Below are 21,493 nucleotides of genomic sequence, written 5' to 3'. Positions count from 1 at the left end.
AGTGACAGAACAACAACACTACAATCCCCAGTTTCCCCAGTCGGTTGCTCATTGAATCTGCAAATACATTACACACGCATGTAGGTCAGACCTACACCAAATGATAACCCCCAGCTCTAGGAGACCCCCAAAGCCGGGCGCCGCACGGGCCGGCAGGCAGCGTGGGCAAATGATGGCCGGGCGCTAGTTGCCGCCGGTGCCGCTGAGCTCCGCGGGGCGGCGGCCGCGGGCGCGGTGTATGGCGGCGGTGGGACGCGCGGTGGCGCCTGCGGAGCGCGCAGCGCCGGCCACTGCGGCGGGCTCAGGGCACAGAAATCGCTGCGGAAAACCCGCACCCTGCGATAGTGGAGGGGGGGGGAGCGGGGGGGACATCTGAGGGGAAGAAGGAGAACCAGACTGCTGAGCTGCTGAGGGATGGACAGGGCGTTCTGGGGAAAGAGAAAGGCATTTTAGGGCCGTTCAGCTACCGCCTCCCAGGTCTCTTAAGGCATTCTCATTTAGCGCGCCGAGGGGTGCCGTCACCTCCACCCCAGCAGCTGCCCGCTGCCTCTCCCCAAGGTGCTTCCACCCGCCACTCCGGCGGCGCCCTGCGTGGCGCACAATCCGCACCTGGGGCAGTCCTCCATCCCCCAGGGGTGCGTGAGTGTGCATGAGTATGTGTGTGTGTGTGCGAGTATGTGTGTGTGTTTGTGCACGCGTGTGAGAGAAGGCTTCGGCGCAGACTGCCTATTGGTATCTCTCTCTCTTCGGCACCCTCCTCCTCCCCCTCCTCCCTCCCCTCCCTAGTTGCTTTTGTTCTTTTTTTTTTTTTTTTTTTTTTTTTTTTTTTTCTTTCTTTTTTTTTTTTTTTTTTGGATTTCAGGCTCATTTTGTGGAGTTTCTGCCCCTCTTTGCGTCAGCTCCACGTCACTTTGCCGGCAGCTCCCCGGCTTGGGCTGGAGCAGGAGCTAGGGCTGCTTTATTATCAGCTGAAGGGAGGAGGAGACGGTGCGTGAAGCGGAGAGCTCGGCGCCCCGAGCCCCGCCGCTGCCGCGGGCTGCGCCCTCCCTCCCCGCCCGCATCCCGCCTCTCTCTCTCGCGGGCAGTGGCACCCCAGCCCCCAGAGGTAGGAGCGCAGCCTCCTCCACCTGCCCCCGCCACTACGCTCGGAGCGTTTTGCAGCATCATCTGGAGCCGCCGCGGGGGCAGGCGGCGCCGCTGCTCGCCCGCGGGGCCGGGGCAGGTGCCACGCCGAGCCCCGCTCTCCCGAGTCTCACCGCTCCGCAGCCCCGGGCGGGCACCGCGGCGGGGCGGCTGCGGCTGCGGCGCGGCGAGCCCATGTGAGCCCCGGCCGCGGGGTGCCGGCCCGCGGCGCAGAAGGCTGCGCACCCTCCGGGCGTGCGCCCCGACAGCGGCAGCGGCAGCAGCAGCGGGAGGAGGCCGTCGGGCAGTGCTGGAGTGAGCGGGCGGCATGGTGTCCTGGCGGCGGAGGCCGGGGCCCGGCCTTGCGCGGCTGTGGGGCTTGTGCTGTCTGGTGCTGGGCTGCTGGCGGGGCGCGCTAGGCTGCCCCTCGTCCTGTCGCTGCAGTTCCTGGCGGATCTGGTGCTCGGAGCCAGTGCCGGGCATCGCCTCCTTCCCCGTGCCGCAGCGGAGCGCCGAGGATGACAATGTCACTGAGATGTGAGTACGGGCCGGCCTCGGCCCCAGTCCGGGCGCGGCGGGTGGAGGGCAACTTCCCCGCGCGGAGATGCACTTGTTCCGCGGGCAGCTGCGGTGGCTGGGAGCCAGAAAGCCCGCTGTGATTTAATTACTCTCAGCTTCCCAGCGATACTCGTGAGAGCACAGTAGGATGATAAATCCCCATTGCCACGGTGTGGTTCCCCGCGAACGGGGCGGGAGGTGGGTGCGGAGTCGCTGCCGGCCGAGGAGTAGCGCAGAGCGGGGTGGGTGCCCGGTGCTGCCTCCGGCCCTGATTGCCCCCGGGGTGTGCGCAGCCCAAAGCGCACCTCTGAGGTGGACCCGGACGAGGTCTTAAGTTATTGATTTATTTTACTTTCGAGCCCTCGGTTTAATTATGTGAGCTTTAGTGGGATTTCACCCTCTTCAGTGGTCTCTTCACTCCATACCCTTTTTTGTGTTGGGGGAAAAAAATAAAAAAGAAAGGGAAGGGATGCGGCATAATTCTGAGAAAGCCGCAAACTCTTCCCTCCTATACCCGTAAGAATGCGAGCCCTCTTTGCCCTTCTCCGTAATCTGGCCCTGAGCTTGCAGGGGAGCGAGCCCAGTGCTCTTTTAGCGAGTGATGGAGGAATAGGAAACCCTCATTAATAGGGAAGAAGGTGAAAAAAGTTTTTTTTTTTTTTTTTTTTTTTTTTCTTCTTCTCTCTCTCTCTCGCCTGTGTGTGGCTTCCATCCCTGCTTGCCTGCAGCTGATAATTGGTGAGGGAGTTGTACAGCAATTCCTGCTCAATCCTGCATCCTCTGACTGCCCTGCACTCTGGGGCATCTGCATGCCTTAGCTGAGAAAAGGCACAAGGACTGTTGCTGAGCAAAAATGTTAGATACGGAGATGCAGATGAAAGACCTGGGGTTGAAAAGCCTTTTAAATTTGTTTTTTCCACCTCTTTCTTCCCAGGCCCCTGTTTTCAGATTTTTATTTATTTATTTATTTATTTTACATGACAATTTTATTGTAACAACTTCTGGAATATTTTTTCCCAAATGTGTACAGATTTCTCACAGTTTCATTTCTACTTCCTTCTCCTCTTTCTTGGATTTCTTTAGAAACAACACAAAAATGTCACTAAGTGTTATTAGTGATATTAGATTAATGCTATAGCCTTTGGGCTACCTTTCTGCAGTTTGAGACAGTCCATTTGCTGCATTTCCCAGTGAGTTGAGGGAAGAAAACATGGGCTTTTATCCCTGCTGTTCCTCTGTGGCCTACCTTTAGTAGATTTTTAGGACCTGTGAGAGTGAAACAATATTTTCAAGTCCTTACAGCAGTTATTGTTTCATATGTTTGCTTAATGTTCAGTGGATTGCTTCGTTAAAAAAGATTGCTTCTAGCTAGGCATCTCTGCTGATTTTCATAGGCTTTCCTAGGCTTATTACTTTATACTCCCTATTTGAAGGTTATGCAGCAGTTTCCTCCTAGAATTTAAACTTTGTTTAAAAGGCCATGGGAAGAAATGTGTACATAAATATGTACTCTGTCCACAAGTAGCTTGAAACATGTCTAGTCATTTTGCACTGGTGCTTCTTGCTTTTATTCTGTCCTGTGTTTTTTCATCATTGCTGTCTTTACAGTTCTGCTCAGTTTTTACTGTATCATTCTGTGACATTGCATGTTGTTGTGTTTGGTAATCTAAAAATAATTTTGACTCATGGATTTCTCAGGAGATGCTGTGGCACGTATTTTAAGATGGTCTTTTCTAGAGTACTTTGAACATAAGGCCTTTTAATGTCTTTGTAGACATAAAAGTTGGTCTGCAATGGCCATCACTTTGTGAGAATTTAGTGAAAAATAAATATGTGAGGATGTGGTTCTTTTATGGTAGATGCAAGTTGTGAAGACATCTTTTTAATACTGTACATCCTGCTTTATTCTAACTAAGAAATGGAAGCATTACATTTTACTTAGGAAGCACGAGGCCTGATTTTAGTTTTTTGTGCTCTGTAGATACAAGAGCACAATTCTGTTTATCTCCAGTGGAATTACTTTTGTTATGAATAAGAGAAGAAGAGCATAAGACACTTAATTTCTAGTAATTTATCCATATGTATTTCCCACATGCCTGTTGAGACCAATCCTCCATTTATGCTTTATGACTTCCTCTCAACTGGGGTGGATCCGGCAATCTTAGGCATGGCATCCATTGACTCAGGGGCTGCCTGAAGTCCCATATCTGGGCTATGTACTCTGAGGTTTGGCGAGAACCATATGGTTTAGGTGGATACATGGCCCTGTGGTGGTGCACAGGGCTGGCTGCTGAACTGGAAGGATGTGAGGGGCAGCAGGGTGTCCCCTTGGCCCTAAGAGTTGCGAGATAAATGGGGTGTTGCTGGTAGGAACAGCAGACCCATGGTCGTGTGTGCCTGCGCATGGAGCTTTGTCTCTATAGCAGTTCACATGCAAATGGCAGGTTAAAGCCCAATGAACCCACTCCTCTCATTTCAAGTGTCACTATATTTCTGCTTGGATCTGCATCCAAACATACAGAAATCAGCAAAAAGACCTCTAGAGCACTTCTGCATCAGCCATGTGAAGCCCAACTGCTGCAGCTCAGTGTGGGAGGGCATAGGAGTATTTCTGCCTGGTGCTTTTCTTAGTCATCTTCCTCAGTCTTTCCTTTCCTTGTTATTTTGCAAGTTTGCTCATTCTGAGGAATAAGCATTTGGAAATGCTCTGCCTCTAGTAAGGTTTTGGATTTGCTGGTTAGGATGCTGGTCTTGATCTGAAAAGCATATGCCAGTGCTAAAACTGCTCATCAAAACGAAGCTCAATCATAATAATTGTTTGGTAGTACTGATACTATGAAGATAAATGGAACTCCAAAGTGAGGCCCTGCATTAAAACTGATATCAGTCACCGAGGCTCATGATAAGAGCTGAGGAACAAGAGTGTGAGAGCAAAACAAGTGTATGAGCATTGTTAAATCCAGGCACTACAGCAAATAAGTAGTCCTTACTGAGATCACTTGAGCAAGAATATTAATAGGGCAGTAAATTACTAACATCAAAAGTGTTCAAGACTTTTTGTGGAAGGACCAGTCTGATACTTTCTCATTAAGAAATGTGCATTGTTAGTATATGTCAGCATGTGTGACAGTTCATAGATCTTGATTTCAAAGAGACTTCTAGTGCTGTTAGTGTATTCCTGGCCTAGTTTCTGGTATCAAGTCATTAATATGTTGACTTATGATTATTCAGGTAAATGGAATTTGAAATTAATTGGTGTGTGTCAGGAAGAACTGTTCGCCAACAAAATAGTAGGTGAATTCTTAGCGCCTGTCTAGTAAAAGAAAGAGGTGATTGTGTATTGCGTATGTTTCAAAACCACAAAGTAAATTACTGATGCAGTTATATAAAGCACTCTAGAATTGTTAATAAATAAGACAGGATAAGTAATTTATAGAGTAAATTATTTAACAAGTCACGTGAGCTTGTGCTAAAAAAAAAAAAAAAAGGCATATTGAAATTCATCTAAAGCTCACTGCTGTTGGTACTTCGGGTCTCTGTCATTTTAGATTTCTAGACTGACGTAGATTAAATATAATGTAAAGTTATCTACAAGGTTTCTCAGCTCCTAGCCTTTTCTTCCTCAGGAGAGCTGTTGGCTCTGCAGAGTTATGTGGCTTGGCTGGAATGAAAAGGTCTTTCTGGTGGCTCAGAGTTATATAGTAAGATATAAGGCACTGGCTACAAATTATAAAAGAGGTTTTGGACAGTGGTGATATAATTGCTCTTTTTAGGAATTTGTTGCTTTTTTCCCCATCTTTCTTTAAAGGTTTAGGTGATTTAAGTTTAAAGTAAGCATTATGAAAATCAGTTTTTTAATTTCCAGACTCTAAAAATATTTAAGAGATTGCAAATAAAGGGTTTTGTATATACTGGGTATTTTTGCTTGCAGGTCGTCTTCTCTATGGCATTTTTATTCCTTATCCTTCCAGTTGGTAGGGAGCAATGGAGTTTCTGGGGGCTGGCAGAGGTTCTCTCCAACAGGCTGAAGCAAGCTGGGTGGGTTCAGCATCCATCAGGAGGTGCTCAGCCTTGTGTAGGAGTGGGCTGGCAAAACACTGCCTCTTGTTCTGTGCCTCTGGTCACTTCAGTTTTAAGAGATATTTGACATTTATACGTGAAAATGAAGGCTGTTTGTTTGGATTCAAGACTTTACTCTCAAATATGCTGTTTGCAAGAAGCTTGCATTTCCTTCCCTACTAACAGGAAAACAGGGGACTCTGGGCAGTCCAGCCTCAGCTATGGTTAGGATGTCTTTTTCTGGATTTTTCAGATATTTTTTTTTTTTAATGCTGAGAGTGAAAGGGGGACAGCAGCGTAGCAATATTCTAGATCTCAAATAATGATAAAATAAAAACTTTAATGTAACTAAACAAGAGTCTTATTTCTACATTTTGGATTTTGTTGTCAAGAGGGAAAAAAATCTGTTCTTTCTCGATTGCACTTTTCTCGCTTCCCTGTTTATCATCTCTCACTGCGGCAGTGTCTAACAACATGTTGATGACAGTGGCTAGCAGAATCTCCTTGCCTAAGCTGGATGTTGTGTAGCAGGTAATGAAGAGTTACAAATGATGAAAAATGGAGCAGTGAACTCTAAAAACCCTAAAAACCCTCTCAATACTTATTGATGTTAAAAGTATATTTAGCTTGTTACATCTCAAAAGACTCTCCTTGAAAGCTGTCTTTTAAAAAGGGGAGTACTGATTGTATCAGTTCACATTTATGTACATTTCAAATGGAGAAATAAATTTATAGATGTTTGAAAACCATATGCCTGCACTGATCTGTTTTTGCACACTGTGTTTACTAACATCTTTTTATACAAACGTATGTAGGCACAGAGGTGCTACTGAAATCAAATATAATGGGCATGCACTTTAATTCAACTTTTGATAGTGACCCTATATTTTCAGAAACCAAATAAAAGAAACAAAGCCTAAACACTGCTGAAATATGTATATGGAGATGTTTCATACAGAGCTTCTACTAACATAACATTGAAGAACTATAATATGCTTACGGGAAAGAAGCCATGTCATGGAGATTCTGATGTGAATATGCAATTTTTAAAAATATTCTTGGAAGAACATGACCTGCACTGAATGTTGATTATCAGCAGAAATTACAGCTGGAACTATCAAATGTATTTCTTACCAATCTATCTGTTTCTGGCTCAGGTAGTCACTGTTAGGATATATTCTTGAGATCAAACTTCAGGTCAATATTTTTTGGTTCCCAGACAAGGCTTCAAGAAATAAAACATTTTGCACAGCTAAGAGAAAATAAAGCAATCAAGCCCAAGGCACGTGGCATTTTGGAGGCATTTTAATCTCTAAGTGATGTGACCTGAATAAACCTGAACCTATCCTAATCCAGCAAGGTCCTCTGACTTGATGCCTTTTATTTAAGGGAAAGCTGACGCTTGGATAGGCCTTGTTAGAGTCAATAGCAGAACTTGACAGAGCTGATATTCCACCAAGGCAGAGTAGAGGACATAAGGGAAGGATGGCAGTGACTTTGCTTCAGGCATTTTCCTATCTGCTTTACCTTTATGACAGAGGGTCCTATTACTGCCTTACTTGATGTATGTTTCTCTGGGGCTTTTCTTGGCTTCCCAGTATTTTCCTACTCTCTGAAGGCTACATATGTTGAAGCAATAGGATGTTGAGACTGAATATTTTAGAAGGATACTTTCCAAATTTTCACTGATTCTTTATTGAAATAAACCTGCACAGTACTTCCATGTGCAAAATATTGGTACCTACAGTCATTACAGAAGCTTGTGCAGCATCCACAGAGAATACATGGCCCTCTATCTATGTCCACCTGATGTTTAAATAAAGGGATAATGCATTAATTGAATTTAGTCCGTTGCAGAAATGGAAAATCACAGAAAGGACAATACTCCTGGGTTTCTGTGGGAGCTCTGCCTGTGCCTAGGTGAGTTCACCATTTTTCCTCATGGTTTCACATTTGAGCCAAAAGAATTCTCCCAGTTCTAGATTCATTGACTTATTTTTACTTTTTTATTTCTGAACGTACATATAAAAATAATTAGACCCATATTCAGCAGATATCCAGTGCAGTGTGTATTACACAATCAGATGCTGTATCCCATATGAAGTGTGTATAGGACGTGACTTTTCCCATTCTTTTGCAACAACTGTCTGATTTTCTAAATGCCAGACAGCACAGCAAGCGTATGCAGATAAATCAAGTGCACACACTGGGCATGTCAGACTGACGGGCATGCACTGAGAGACTTCACAGCATGTGCTGTGAGTGTCATGCGCTGGACTTGCTCAGCATGTCTGGGAACGTCCCAGGCCTCAGCATTTAAAATCTGGCGACTCCTTGCAGACTGCAGTGAAGGTTCTTAATGCAGCTGGCTGCTCTCCTGCCAGGAGTGGAGAGCCTGCTTCTTCCAGGAAGTGATTCAGGAGGCCAAATTAGATTCCTGCTGTGAATTACCTGATGGAGGTGTCCCTTGCCTCCACTCTCTGCAGAGAACCTGGGGGATTTGGTTCAGAGGGGTGAGTGGAAAAGCACAACTACTCCACCAGCAAGCAGCATCAAGCTGTGGAGTGAGATGCCTGTGTGGCCCAAGCAAACCTCTTCCATGGAGCATGCTGGGCCTGCACAGCTTGAAGCAGAGTGTGGGTTTGAACCTGAGTCTTGCATGTCAACATTGTAAGTACTATTCTGTATGGCATACAGATGTGGATTTGTCTCATTTCTTTCTGTCTGAGTTGTCTTACTTGATTTGGAGCATTTGAACCAGAGAGAAGGACAGTCTGTTTAGCTAAATGACCACAGTGCTTGTTTGTGCAATGGGAAAGCTGGGTTCTGCTCCTGCTCCACAGAGCAATCGGTTATGGCTGAAAGGGGAGCAGCTTGAATGGGTAGGGCTGAAGCTGCCTTCACTCAGGTTGTCTTATTATATGGTGTCATTTGAGAGACTTCCCTTAGGAGGAGGTAAGAACTGAACCCAGTGCCCTGGATCATAGTGGACAGCTATACCTGCCATTTCTTCCCAGCCTGTAGCCTTCCACCTCACACAGACAGGCTTTCCATCTTATTTTTAAATCAGCAGAACCTATTTGGTGATGATGGTCTAGCTCAGGAGGGTAAAATTCAATTTTATTTTGTATAGGCAGGTGAACAGGATATTGCTTATTCATCTCCTGTTTCCTCCTCCAGACTCAGATCTTCCTAATTTCTCAAAAAGCTGTTTTTTGAACATATTATGTGTACAACAGTCATCACCTGGTGAACACACTACTCTCCTGCTGGGAACAGTTCTGTCAACTTCAGCGGGACCAACTAGTAAGCTTAGGCATAAAATGAAGTATTTTACTAATACAATTTAAAGAGGAAGGAATGTAAATATATTTTGAATACAGTGTGTTACACTCATACTTACACATGTACACAAAACATTAAACTTTTCGAATTAGATTCAAACATATTTACAAACATTTTGAACTGACAAAAGTTTGCGTGACTTTGAGGCAACCTAACTAGAAGGAAATATTAAAGCTGAATGCTCTTTCTGCAGGCTTTTTGATTGTTTTGTTATTTATTTATTTATTTATTTATTTATTTATTTATTTATTTATTTTTTGTTTTACCTCCTGCTTTAGAAATCACTGCAGCTACTGCACTGTGTTAGTGTGCAGCGGCTGCCTTGTTGCCCGGAGCCTGTATTGTTTGGTGGATGTGGACCTGGGTGGCACAGCTGCAGAAATAGATGCTACTTGTCCTGGAAGTGAGAGTAGGTGGAAGAAAAATTGCACTGATCTTCCCTGCCTTGAACACTTCTCCCAGCCCTCCATGGCATTCTGTCTGTAAGGAGACAGGATGCTCAATCCTTCTGTTGGCTTGGTCTGGTTATATGGGCAGAATTAGTCTGCTGTAGAATACTTCTGTCTCTTATTATGACTTATAATGAACAATTCAGCTTGAAGCAGTTTTTTTTCTTCACAGGGGTTGTCTGAAGTGAAAGACTTAGAGTCCTAAGAAGTTGGGGATATCACAAAATATCTGCTTGACACCTGCTTATGTAACTGTAGGTGAACACTTCATCCATCCTGGGAAAGGGATGTGCTGCAAGGCTATGTAGGCTGCAGGAGTGCTGAAAAGTGTGTGCAGCAATGTGGTGTGGTTGCAAGAGCCTTAAGGACAAACTGCTGACAGATGAGAATAGTGTTAATCTACTCCTGAGCAGTGGCAGGGACAAAGCTGTAAAGATAAAGGAAGGATGCTATGAAAGTAGCAGTTGAAAGGAGGAGTTTGCAGAAATATTGAAAAAGTTGGAGGAAAACTGTAGACAACCAGTCTTTCAACATTACCTTGTGAAAGAGGTATATGAAGAGCAAGAGTATAGTTTGAAGGGAAAACAGCAGAGAAGCTGGTCAAAGACTAGAAATAATGTCAAAATGGAAAACTGACATTTAGAAAAGAGTAGGTTTTGCTAAAGTATAACAATAAAGTATAGTAGTAAATGAATGCAGTGTTAAGTCAGATTGATCTCACTTTAGAAAAGGCAATATGTATAGGTCAAGCAACAGAATGAACAGAAATACAAATAGAAACCTGAAATACAAATAGTAATACAAACAGAACACTGGTTTGCATGGGAGTATTTCCCAAAAGTCAAATTGGACAAGTACAAAAACAGAAAGCTATGGTAAAAGAGGCTGTAACATAGCAGTCAGCATCAGCACAAGTATTAGAAATACTGTGGATCCTGACACATGTTAAGAAATCGTAACAAACATATCATTATGCTAACATAAGCAGTGTGAGTAAGAAACTACTTGCATTAAGTGAAGAACAGGATTCTTCAAGTGAAGAGAAAGTGCTATTTTTAGGAAGAAGTTGTAAATTCAAAGTATTGGCCAATTGCAATGAAGAGAAATACAGGACAGAGAAAATAATAGAAATAAGCATGGTAAGAGAAAGAAGGGGCCTAGATGTGGAAGAGAAAGAGTCCCCATGGAAGGCTTTAGCAAAGCATGAATGCTGTTTAAACCTTCTCTGAAAAAATGCTATGGTTAAATATAAATAATAAGATTGGCACTGACATACATTAGGTGGCAACATGCTCGGGGACTAGAGGAACAAACAGGGAGTATTGTGCAATACTTTGCTAACATAATATGAAGACGTATTTGTATATATCTTCCATTAAAAGACCATGTAAAGCTTGGAGAAGACAGACCTGCGTTGAGGGATACCCAGGATGTTTCACAGGTCCTGAAAAGGAGACTAGGAAATGAACTGTGAACCACAGCAGCAGATGGTATCAGTTGAAGACTGGAAAAACGTCTACCAGTTGGGTTCTCTGTTTAGTAATTGTGGAGAAAAATGATAGAGATTATGACCATGTGTAGACTTTCAAGACCTAAGTAAAAACAGAGGAAGGACTACTTTTGATAGCTTATGTAAAAGGGAATATTATCTAAGATGTCAGCAGTCAAATTATGTAGCAAATTTAATGTATTAAGAGGATATACACAAATTTTCCTTAATAGGTGCCCTCACATTTTGTAGTTTCACTTCTTCATTTGAAAGTACTACCTTTTGATCTGTATTTGGCAGGAAGTTGTATTGCACACAGTGAGTGGTGAAGTGGTAAGTGTAGCAGGTATTTTTTATCAGAATATAATCAACAGAGTATTTGACATTCCAAGAGCTGGTAATTTAAAACCAAACAATGTGAAGTATGGATTTCAACTAGTGGAAATAAATATAGGAGGCAGACTGACCTTGGAAGGAATTTCAGAGGGAATGTTTCATGTTGGGTTACAAGGGCTGCTCCAAAAGAAGTGCATCCCATTTTATTATGTTGGCCCACATTAGTGGCAGATGGTGGTGGTATGGCAGTAGGGGTTGAACCTTCCCACCAGTATTCCCTTACCTTTTGTTGCCATGTGACAGATGGCAGCAGAGGGGCAGTCTGACAGAATGGCGTCTGACGTGGGAGTATGTATGAAGCAAAAGTGTGTCACTGAATTCTCCATGTGGGAAGAATTGCTCCTGTTGACATTCATTGATGCTTGTTGAACACTGATGGAGACCCAACAGTGGGTGTGAACACAGGCACTAGGTGTTGTTTTAGCAGTGGCAGCAGTGACAGTGGGTCATCTCCACTTGAGCAGATTTTTACGAGCACAGCATACAGACCAATGCATAGCTAATGGTGGTGACTGTGTTGAAAAACAGCATTTTGTAGCTGAGAATTTTCTCTATTAAACAGTGTTATTGTGCTCTTTGTAACTGTTGTAGTTTCTATAGAAATAATCACAAGGCATTACTTTTGGAGCAACCTCTGTAAAAAGACATGCACTGGTGAACATCTTAAAACTTGAAAATGGGAAAAGCACTTGAACTGTTGTGAAGCAGACTGATTTATGTCAACAAGTGTTAATCTACCTGAAGGATGTGCAACTCTCTTCAGACTTCCGTTCCACAAAGTCACTGCCTGAGCTTCGTGCCTGGGAAGAATTCAGAGGTTTTGTCATCAGCTGAGATGCTTTAATGTTTTGATTCACTGAGAGAACTGAAAAGATACATCTGAAAGGTGATTAGAAGCAATCCTGTTATGGAACTGATATTTTTCCATTCTCATTTGCATCCAGGCCAGTAACAGCTGCAGAGGTAGTGTATACAAGTGCTGAAGAAGAGAGCAATTGTGTTACTATCCTTTGAAAAGACAGTACAATAGGCAATTTTGTAGAAGAAAAAATGTCACATATTTGTTTGTATTTATATATTCATTCAAGATGGTATTTCATACTAGCCAGCCGAATTACAAAAAGATAAAAAAATATGTTTACTCCTCTGTGTGTTCACTGTGAAGAACTAATAAAGAGCCACATTCACCACTCTTCTTTTGTGTTTATATAATGTGTTATTTTTAGTGTATGTGTTATAAAGGACCTGGTACAGTAGTGCAAATTTCTTCTTGACAGTCTGCAGAGACAATTTCATGCACACTTGGTAGAATATGTTTTCTAGATAAGTATAAAGTCAGTGATTAAAATATACCTTTTTGATTTAATTGTTTGTTGTCCGTCCAGCCGATACTTCTTTCTGAATATATCGAGGAATAGCAGCATTTCCAAAATGTCTTTGCTAAAGAAAAGCTAGACCATAGCTGTCAACTGACCTCTGGAGAAATGTCAAGAAATTGATATCTTGTTGAAATCTCAGCTGTATGAACTTCATGGAGCTCAGTGGGGAGGACAGGTACTCTGAATGGTGATCCTAATGGAGAAAATAGTTAAGTACTCTCTGCATTCATTTTGGAGAGTGCAATTCTGATATGAAACATATCAAGGGCATGAATCTTAAATATGGGCAGCTGCATGAAGTGTCTTGAGAGTTAGCTTCATTTGGTAGTGTGCTATTTGAGGAGAACAGAACAAACACCTTGAAGCCAAACCAGAGACATAAGTAAGCCCAAGGGTGCATTATGTTTCATTTTCTTTGCCTCTAAATATAGTAACTGTTTCCTTAAACTCTGCATTGCAGACATACTCATTTATTTTCACTTTTGCCTTCATGTTTGCATTCTGTGAAGAGTGAACTAAGGCTGGCTGGCAAACTGTGGGCTTTCCACTTCTCAGGAAGTTGTTTTCATAAGCAAGACTATGGATCTGCTCCTGCAGTACCAGAACCAAATTGGGATTTCCACTGTATTCCTGCTTTCTCCTGTTTTAAGCTTTTGGATTGGCACTAACTGTTCAGGACTGTCAGTGTTAGAAGAGCAGTTCCCAACGGCAGCTGCATGGTAATAATTGGATTCTACTGACTGGATAACCACAGTAGTTTGGCATGAAGCAGAATATCTAAGTCCTGCTGTCTCCTGGCAGTTGGCACAGCCGTATGTCAAGAACAGGGAATTCTTAAAGCTAACTGTATTCACTGACCTTGAATACAGGGTGTCTTGCTCCAGATAGTCCTGAACAGCATCTTATCTGAGTATGTATTGAAGCATTTGCTCAAAAAAAGCACGCGCTCATGGCTGCAAAGACAGATCCTGGAGTTAATTCTGTCTAGTCCTAGTGCTGACATGTGAAGAGCTACCTCCTGTAGTCTTCTGTGACTCACATTTAAATGCTCTAATTGGGAGGAAAAATAACCCTAAAGGATGACTTAAAGAGCCTGTGATAGTTGCAGTTGGTTTTCCACTTTTCATGAAATACAAGGTGATTCACAGTTAAAAAAAAAAAGCAACAGACCACCAATCTCCACAGCATTTACTCAGAATTTGACAGAGGACACCCAACAGACAAGGAGTCAAGTACTTGTTTGTAAAATTACTGAATTCTGAATAGGTCTGTAGTGGAATAACTGAACACTGCACCTCTTCCCTGAGTTAGGGCATGCTTTTCCAGCCATCAAAGTTGCCTAATGAAATCTGGTACTGATGACAGCAGATGAGGACAGTGAAACTGAATTAAAAAAAAAAAAAAAGGTATAAAATTGAGCCTATTTATCTGTAGAGAAGTTTCAGCTCATGGGTATCTCTACTCATTGTACACTGTCAGAGTTTCTCTCCTAGGGGGAGCTTGGTCCTACATGTAAAAATCTCTTGCTTGAGTAGAGATTATATAATTGGTCCCTACATCTGCCTGAAACCTGGCATTCCTTATAAGCAGCATTGTGTAGCTCTGTGCTTCATTTTCAAACTATGTAAGTTCACACCCCTTGAGCATTATTTTAAGTTTGATTTCAGAGGGTCTACAAATGAAACCTATTTGAATCTGCCAAGTTCCATCAAGTTTTGTGTCAAGCTTACAAATTTTGCATCATTTTGATGCATAACCATAAATCAGCCCAGGTGCGCTGAAAATTTCTGTAAGTTTTACTGTGCCTTTTGATGAACTTGTTTTGACATTTGAGTATGTAAGAAAATACAACACTAGGGAACTCTGCAGTGTTTAGTTGTGGATGTTACATACAACTCTCACAGTAGTGTAGATTAGGGACATATGTGACCTGTCATTAAATAGTAATTCATCTACTGGCAGCTCAGTGTCTGGGGTGTTCTGCCTTTCTCCCTAAATACTACATGAAAAAATAACTCAGAGTATGAAGTTTTCTCAAAGCTCAGAAATGTTCCATTTCACTAGAGAATGTTTATTATTATTATTATTTTTAACCATCTATATGAATCAGGACTAAACATATAGTTGATTAATTTTTCAGTGTGATAAGAAAATATATTTCCCATAAAGGGAGCTTCCTGGCAACAGAAATACTTCTGGAGCCACATTACAGTGTCACATGCTTACATATCTGTTGTTGAGGCTGGTGTGCTGAGTTAGTATATGTTAACACAGAGGAAATAGAATGAGTCATATAATTTAAGGGGATATAATTCTGCTGGCCATTTATTTATTTATTTATCTATTTATTTCCAATTTAAAAAAGAAAGTCTTTGAAAGTCATTTGAAAGTGAAATAGTTTTATGAGTTGCTGCAGTGCAAAGGAAGTTGAATTGATTTAAAGTGCAGAACATGTTTCTCTTCATGCTATCATAGTTCAGTTGTGGCTCTGCTGACTTTGAAGAGATGCAATACAAAGTCTTTCATATATGTAAGAAGTAGAAATGAAGAGCCTGCCCTACTGAAAACAATATGGAAGAGCTAACTCTTTCACTATGGAATTTCAAAATATCCTTTCCAGAATGTTACAGAAAGAGTGAAGTGTGTGGCACTATTCAGTGAACACGCTACTGTAGGTTGCAATGTGCAGTCAGTAGGTTTATGATTCTGAATAACTTTATTAGAATTATTCAGTAGTTTACAAAGGGGAGATAAAATTAAAGGTCTAAAGCCAAATAGTGTTTACTATGACTCACTGAAGGAGAGACAGAGCCCTATGGTATAATCAAGTGAACTGTGTTGTAGACAGCAGAGGGTTTGGCTTAGAGGCTGTAGCTGGTATTTGTGAGATACTCTATGGCATCCGATCAGGTGTTATCCAGCCAGGTTTTGGCGGAGCTGCACTTTGCTGTGGTGTGCAGGAGAAGCTTCCAAGACCCTCATGTGACTTCAGCCAGCAGTGAGTCAGGATGTTTTTCTTCTCTGCTGCACTAAAAACCTTCAGTTAAAGAACAGGGTGGATGTTCTTAAGGGCATGCAGGCAAATTACATTTCTCAGCGCCACCCACTGCAAGACAGAGCTTTTAGAGTATTAATGTTTGATGATAAGTAGCATCAAGGTAGAGTAGTTGTGAAGGAGGTAAAAATAGACTTCAGTTAGAGAAGAGGCTTTATTTCGAACCTCCCTCTAAATTAAACAGAAGAACAACTTCCCCCGAAAGTGGGCAGCTAGTCATTGGACTTTGTTCTTTCTTGCTGCTATGAAATAGCTGCAAAAGCTTAACTTAAAGCAGTCTTGTTAAGCAAGTGAGGAAGCTTAGGAGTCCCTGCTTATGGTAACTTACATCTGTCCACTCTTTCTGTAGGCTTTTCTACTAGTGTAAAGTGTGTTTTGTTGTCATTTTTGGTACAGAGGCTGTTTTAACACATGTATTGCATAGCAACTATTTTTCTGAGTTAGTCAGAATTTCTTCTCATTCTTCACTTGAAGTGCAGTTATGCAGATTCAGTGGTTTTGGGCTTTTTGGGATTCTTCAAGTTAGTGAGAAACTGTAATTGTATGTCATTTGCTATACCCACCATAAAGAGACTAAAATCAGAGCAAAGAATATCCCCCCCTTCACACAGCAAGCAAAAGATAGAAAAGACTGTGAATTTGTATTGCTTCTTCCTCCCAAATGCCATCCCATTGTTTGTTCCCTAGCAGACCGACACTGCTTTTTAATTTTAATTTTTATTTTTTTTTAATTTTTAATTTTTAATAGACTGTGTCTTTGAATCTTTGTTTGATGTAAACTGTGGTGGCTCCTCTGACTTCAGAGCAGCTGGGCTGTTTTACATGGGCTGAAGTTTACCGCGAAATGTAATACACCAATATATTTCTATGCAACTCTATAGGTTAGTCAGAATTCTGTAGCTTCCCCTAGTGGGAGGTTCTTCAATGCTTTTATGATTAAAACTGCAATGCCAAATGCAGCTGTGTGATAAATAAGATGGATGTGTGTTATGGCAGTGTTCGATGGAGCTTGTCCGACAGCTTAATCTTCAGTTACTGCAATTGGTCCATCAGATTATTTTCTTGTATTTCTGTGAGTCCCTTCTCCCCATGCTTCCTGTCTGTTTTCCTTTATTTCATTTCTCTTACGCTTTCCCCATTTCTGTCTGGTCTCATCAGGGTACTCAATGGTCTAACACTGAGGACAGGTTTAGGAAGGTATCTTAGATATCTCTTGCATAACTTCGTTTTGACATGATAAGGTCCAAGTGACAGAGAAGATTAAATAATGAACAAGGGAGGTTCAGATGCAGTAAGATTACACGCTTGCAGGACTCAGATAGATGAACTGGTGGTCTTTAATAAACAGTTCTGTTGTTTTTACTTGGCAAAATATATAAATTTCCCAACCATCACCACTAATAAAATAGATTAACAAATCCTCAGTGATTAGATCAGATGGCCTTTAAAAATCCAAGGAAGAATGCATAAAACGCAAGGTAAGCCACTGTCTTGTTGCAGCTAATTTTAGCCTATGAAGACCTGCAGAGTGGTTATTGTCATATGATGCGGTGATAATGTGTTTTGTCTAGTGTCACACTAGTGACGTCTAGTGTCATTTAACTGCTTTTCTTTTTTTTTCCCAAGGGACTGTGAATGCCATTAAGGGGGAAGCTTTTTTGCTTTCGCTGGCATTTGGCATGAGTATAGCCCAAGTCAGCTTTGCAGCTTGGAGGAGAGCCCAGCCCAACTCTTGGGATTCTCAGGCTTTTGTTGGGATGTGGGCACAAAACATATTTCTTTTACGTACCAACTAAAGTAGATTAGTTGCTTTTGAGAAAGCAACACTCTTGCCTTTCCACTTCATCAGAATTCCCATTAAATAGGAAAAAATTCTTAAAGTGAAAACAGTTTTTATTCTATCAAAGAAATATTTTAACCTTATAAACAAACCTGTGGCGTTGATTAGTTCTGGATGTCTTTGAAAGTACAAGTGCATTTCTGGGTTTCTTTTTGACTAGTGTAATCTTTTGAAATGCGTGGACTCCTTAGGAGGGTGGTTTTGTGTATCAGACTTATTTTTCAGCCCATAAAGGTAGCTGAATTGCAGTGTATACTTATCCCTTTCTATTAGACAGCTTTATCTGTGCTATGTAACCTCTTTTCTTGCTGAAGAAGAGGTAACATTATATAATTCCATGTACAACATTTTAATTTACAATCTGTGGGACTGTGGGATGTCCAGTGGTAACTGGAAATTCATAGTTCACACATGATAATAATACAAAGGACTATCCTGAATGCCTGCATGCTTTAGGTGTTCAGGTAAATATTCTTCATATGTGAGTGTACTCTATGACAGTTTCTCTTTTAGATTCCTCTTGTTTATGTAGTATCAGGCAACACACCCTCCCTTTCCCTTGTTTTCTTATTGCTACACCTTGTAAATATAATTGAAACTTCCCTGGGTCAAGGTGGAAATGCGTTTAACAAGTGATTAGGCTAACTAACACAGCACACCCCAAATCTAAGTGGCTTAACTCTACTGCCACCATCATGGCTGATCCTTTTGCTGCTCTAGAATGCATGATGTAGGGAAGCAGTGTCCTGGAAAAGGGTGATACTGTGATGCAGATTTATTTACTGTCTTCAGGGTGATTTCCTTCCTTGATGAGTACTGCTGCATTTTCCCTTTGTAAAACTCAACTGATTCTCCTCCAGTCCTGTCCCTCAAAATATAGTTTATATGATGGGGAAGATTTTAAGGAGTACTTGTTCACTGCAGAAGCTCTAATTGGAGCTTAGTGTTATCTGTAATATGTCAGCAACTACTGAAACCTAAAAGGCTTCAGTCCTTGGCCTCTGTACAGTCAAAGCCATGGCAGGAGCCACTTTCATACTCTTTTCTGTCCTGCTTTTTCAACAGCTACATCGCAAACCAGCGAAAATTAGAAAGTATCAATGACAATGAAGTTGGATTTTACGTTGGACTTAAAAATCTGTGAGTACATGAAATAAATATTTTTGAAGTTACTTTTTCTCATTTCTCTCATGGATGTATGTAGAGACCTCATTAGAGTGTAGGTCTGACTTTATATGTTACAGAGGGCAGTGGTAGACCTTGCAGTTCAGCCTTGTATTGATTTTCTCCACACTCTTATTTTATACATTTATTTTATTATTTTTATCATTGTATTGTAAATGGTAGTCCACTCTAACAGTTCTTTTTGTTTTCACAGGACTGTGGTGGATTCAGGCTTAAGATTTGTGTCCCGTCAGGCATTTGCGAAAAATGTCAACCTACAGTACATGTGAGTAGGAAGAGTGCCTGTCTTTCAAATCAAAAATGCCCAACTCTTGTGAATTTCTATCTCTCTTTTACCATTTCCTTAGTATAAAAAGTTTTAACAAGACAGACTTATAATGGCCATTTGTCATTCATTGACCTGAGTACTGTATGTATGGTAAGGAGCCGGTAGAGTGCAGGACATGTATGATAAGGAACTGGCTGATCATAGGAATATAATGTAGGCTGGTGAAAAGACAGTCTAGCTCATTATCCTGTCTCTAGCAATAGTCTCCAGCTGTGCCTTTTTTGGTACGTAGTATAGCACAATGTCTGTCTCAGCTGAACTGAGCTGGTGCTGCAGGCACGTTGTCTACCCTGTATGCATTGCACTATATTGGACTGATTTGACTGTATTTAATCTGATTCACCGTCCCAACCACTACAGGGACTGCATTTCATTCTTAGTGCAGTCAAGTGTGTTTTAGCAGCTACTGCACAGTAGGTTGAATGCATGGGGTAGGCATATCTTCAAGTGTGTCTTGACCACTTTGCATGCCCAGAGACTGTGCCATGACTGTGAAGCAGAGTCTTGTAAGTGAGAATGAGTGGAAGATTCATGTCAGAAGCTCACTCATGATCTAAGCAAATGCTACCAAAGCAGAATATAAGCATGAGGTTACTTTCATACCCAACTGCAATTTGTGGTACATGAATTTCAGGAGGCAGAGCTGGTGCCTATGCAGCTTTTTGCCTGTGTTTTTTGAGGTTATTTACACTTCAGATTTCACAGAACCTGAACTCAGTGATGTTTATTTATGGAAGTACAGAGAAAAATAATCAGCTGGAAAGAATGACTTTGGATTTTTTAAGTATGTTTACAGGCCTATGAAAGACTGTATTACTTTTTGCTAGGACAAAGAGTAGATCACTTTGCTTTGCTGCTTATATGGGAAATCATGGATCCAGTCCTACAAAATATTGAGATCCTATGTGGGGCTCAGTTCCTCATGGGTACTCTATTTTAATCAAATATTCAAGTGTGTATTTTCAGTCCATTCGTCTTCTTTAGATATGTTTAGTACTTACTTAACCCTTTGCTTTTGTTAGGTCCTAATGAGTTCAAGAAGACATAAGACCAAGCTGCAGGCTTCCAAAGATACTTCCTTGTAATATGTAATAACTGTTGAGCCAAGCCCAAGGCCTTATTAATAAAATAAAATCACTTTCTACACCTGTGTTTTCCAAAGAGTAGCAATCAATTTACATAAGGAACTGGATGTGAATATCTGTTTCAGCCTAAATATAATTGCTGTCTTTAACGTGCAGTAGTCACTAGAAGACTGTGAACCAGACCTTGCTGTAAGGCTATATTATTTCTCATAGTCATTAGTAAATAACTTCTACTATAACTAGTTGGTGATATAAGGAAGTATCTTCTTGAAGTGAATTTGTTCTTCTGCTTATGTGGCAATTACACAGTGAATTATGATTGCAAAAGATGAAATTCTATAAAACCAAATGCATGTGTGCTGTCTCCAGAAATGTGCAATGAGAACTTGCTGGCCAAGAAGCACAACCGCAAGTGACGACTTAGTTGCTATGCTGGGACAGAATCTCAGCTTAATGCAGTAGAACAGAGAAAATTCAGTCTGGGATTAAAATGAACTAATTGTTAGATATTTCCCATTAGTGTAGCTGCTGGAAAGGCATCTATCAAGATGAAGATACTAAATCTACATGTGTAGAAAGAACTTACATGGAGGACCAGTAGAGTACGTTGTAAAGGAAATAATTCAAGAAACTAAGAATTTATGTTCAGTCCAATAAAGAGAAGACTGAAAGGGAATATATATATAGTTTTAAAAAGAGAGCAGTTATGATGAGGAGAGCAATCAGTAGTCTACATGACCATGAATATAGGATGATGAACAATGAGTTTAACTTGTATAAAGGTAGACGAATGCTTGGAAGTCTTTCCCATCTGTATGGGCAAGTAGACACTGCAAAAAATCACTGAAAGAACACGTGGATAAGATATTTTCAAAATATTTGAGCCACAGGAAGAGCTTCAGCTGGAGCACACAGGCAAACATAGAATACATATTGGTTGGTGATCAGGATTTATGAGATCTGTAGTTCATGGAATGTCCTTTTAGAGACAAATTGAGCTGGCTGACATCTGTTAGGTTGATGTACATGGAATCCTGATTCAAGATAATTATGTTGTGATCCAGGAGCTTATTAAGTATCATACTGTATTTTATTTTGGTGGGGAACTACTAATGTTAGCAGAAATGGGGTAAGCCCAGGTAGGATGGAAATTTTTAAATGGCTCCACATGCTTTATGCACATGTGAAAAAGCAGTTAGCATG

The 21,493-nt window shown here is 41.4% G+C and overlaps 1 protein-coding gene across 7 annotated transcripts in view; it reads left to right on the top strand.

Annotated features, from left to right (window-relative positions):
* The first annotated feature begins 1,429 nt into the window (after positions 1–1,429).
* The window catches only part of NTRK2 (neurotrophic receptor tyrosine kinase 2), a 202,265-nt gene continuing 182,201 nt past the window's right edge, over positions 1,430–21,493 (top strand). For all 7 annotated transcript variants that reach the window (XM_072359872.1, XM_072359865.1, XM_072359866.1 and 4 more), the window contains exons 1-3: positions 1,430–1,659; positions 18,758–18,832; positions 19,071–19,142. In XM_072359872.1, coding sequence (XP_072215973.1) covers positions 1,451–1,659; positions 18,758–18,832; positions 19,071–19,142 — 356 coding nt within the window. In that variant the 5' untranslated portion in view covers positions 1,430–1,450. The remainder of the gene's footprint in view (positions 1,660–18,757; positions 18,833–19,070; positions 19,143–21,493) is intronic.

This window comes from Excalfactoria chinensis, chromosome Z (assembly GCF_039878825.1).
Source record: "Excalfactoria chinensis isolate bCotChi1 chromosome Z, bCotChi1.hap2, whole genome shotgun sequence".
Taxonomy (NCBI): Eukaryota; Metazoa; Chordata; class Aves; order Galliformes; family Phasianidae; genus Excalfactoria; species Excalfactoria chinensis.
This window is presented reverse-complemented; position numbering and strand designations above follow the sequence as displayed.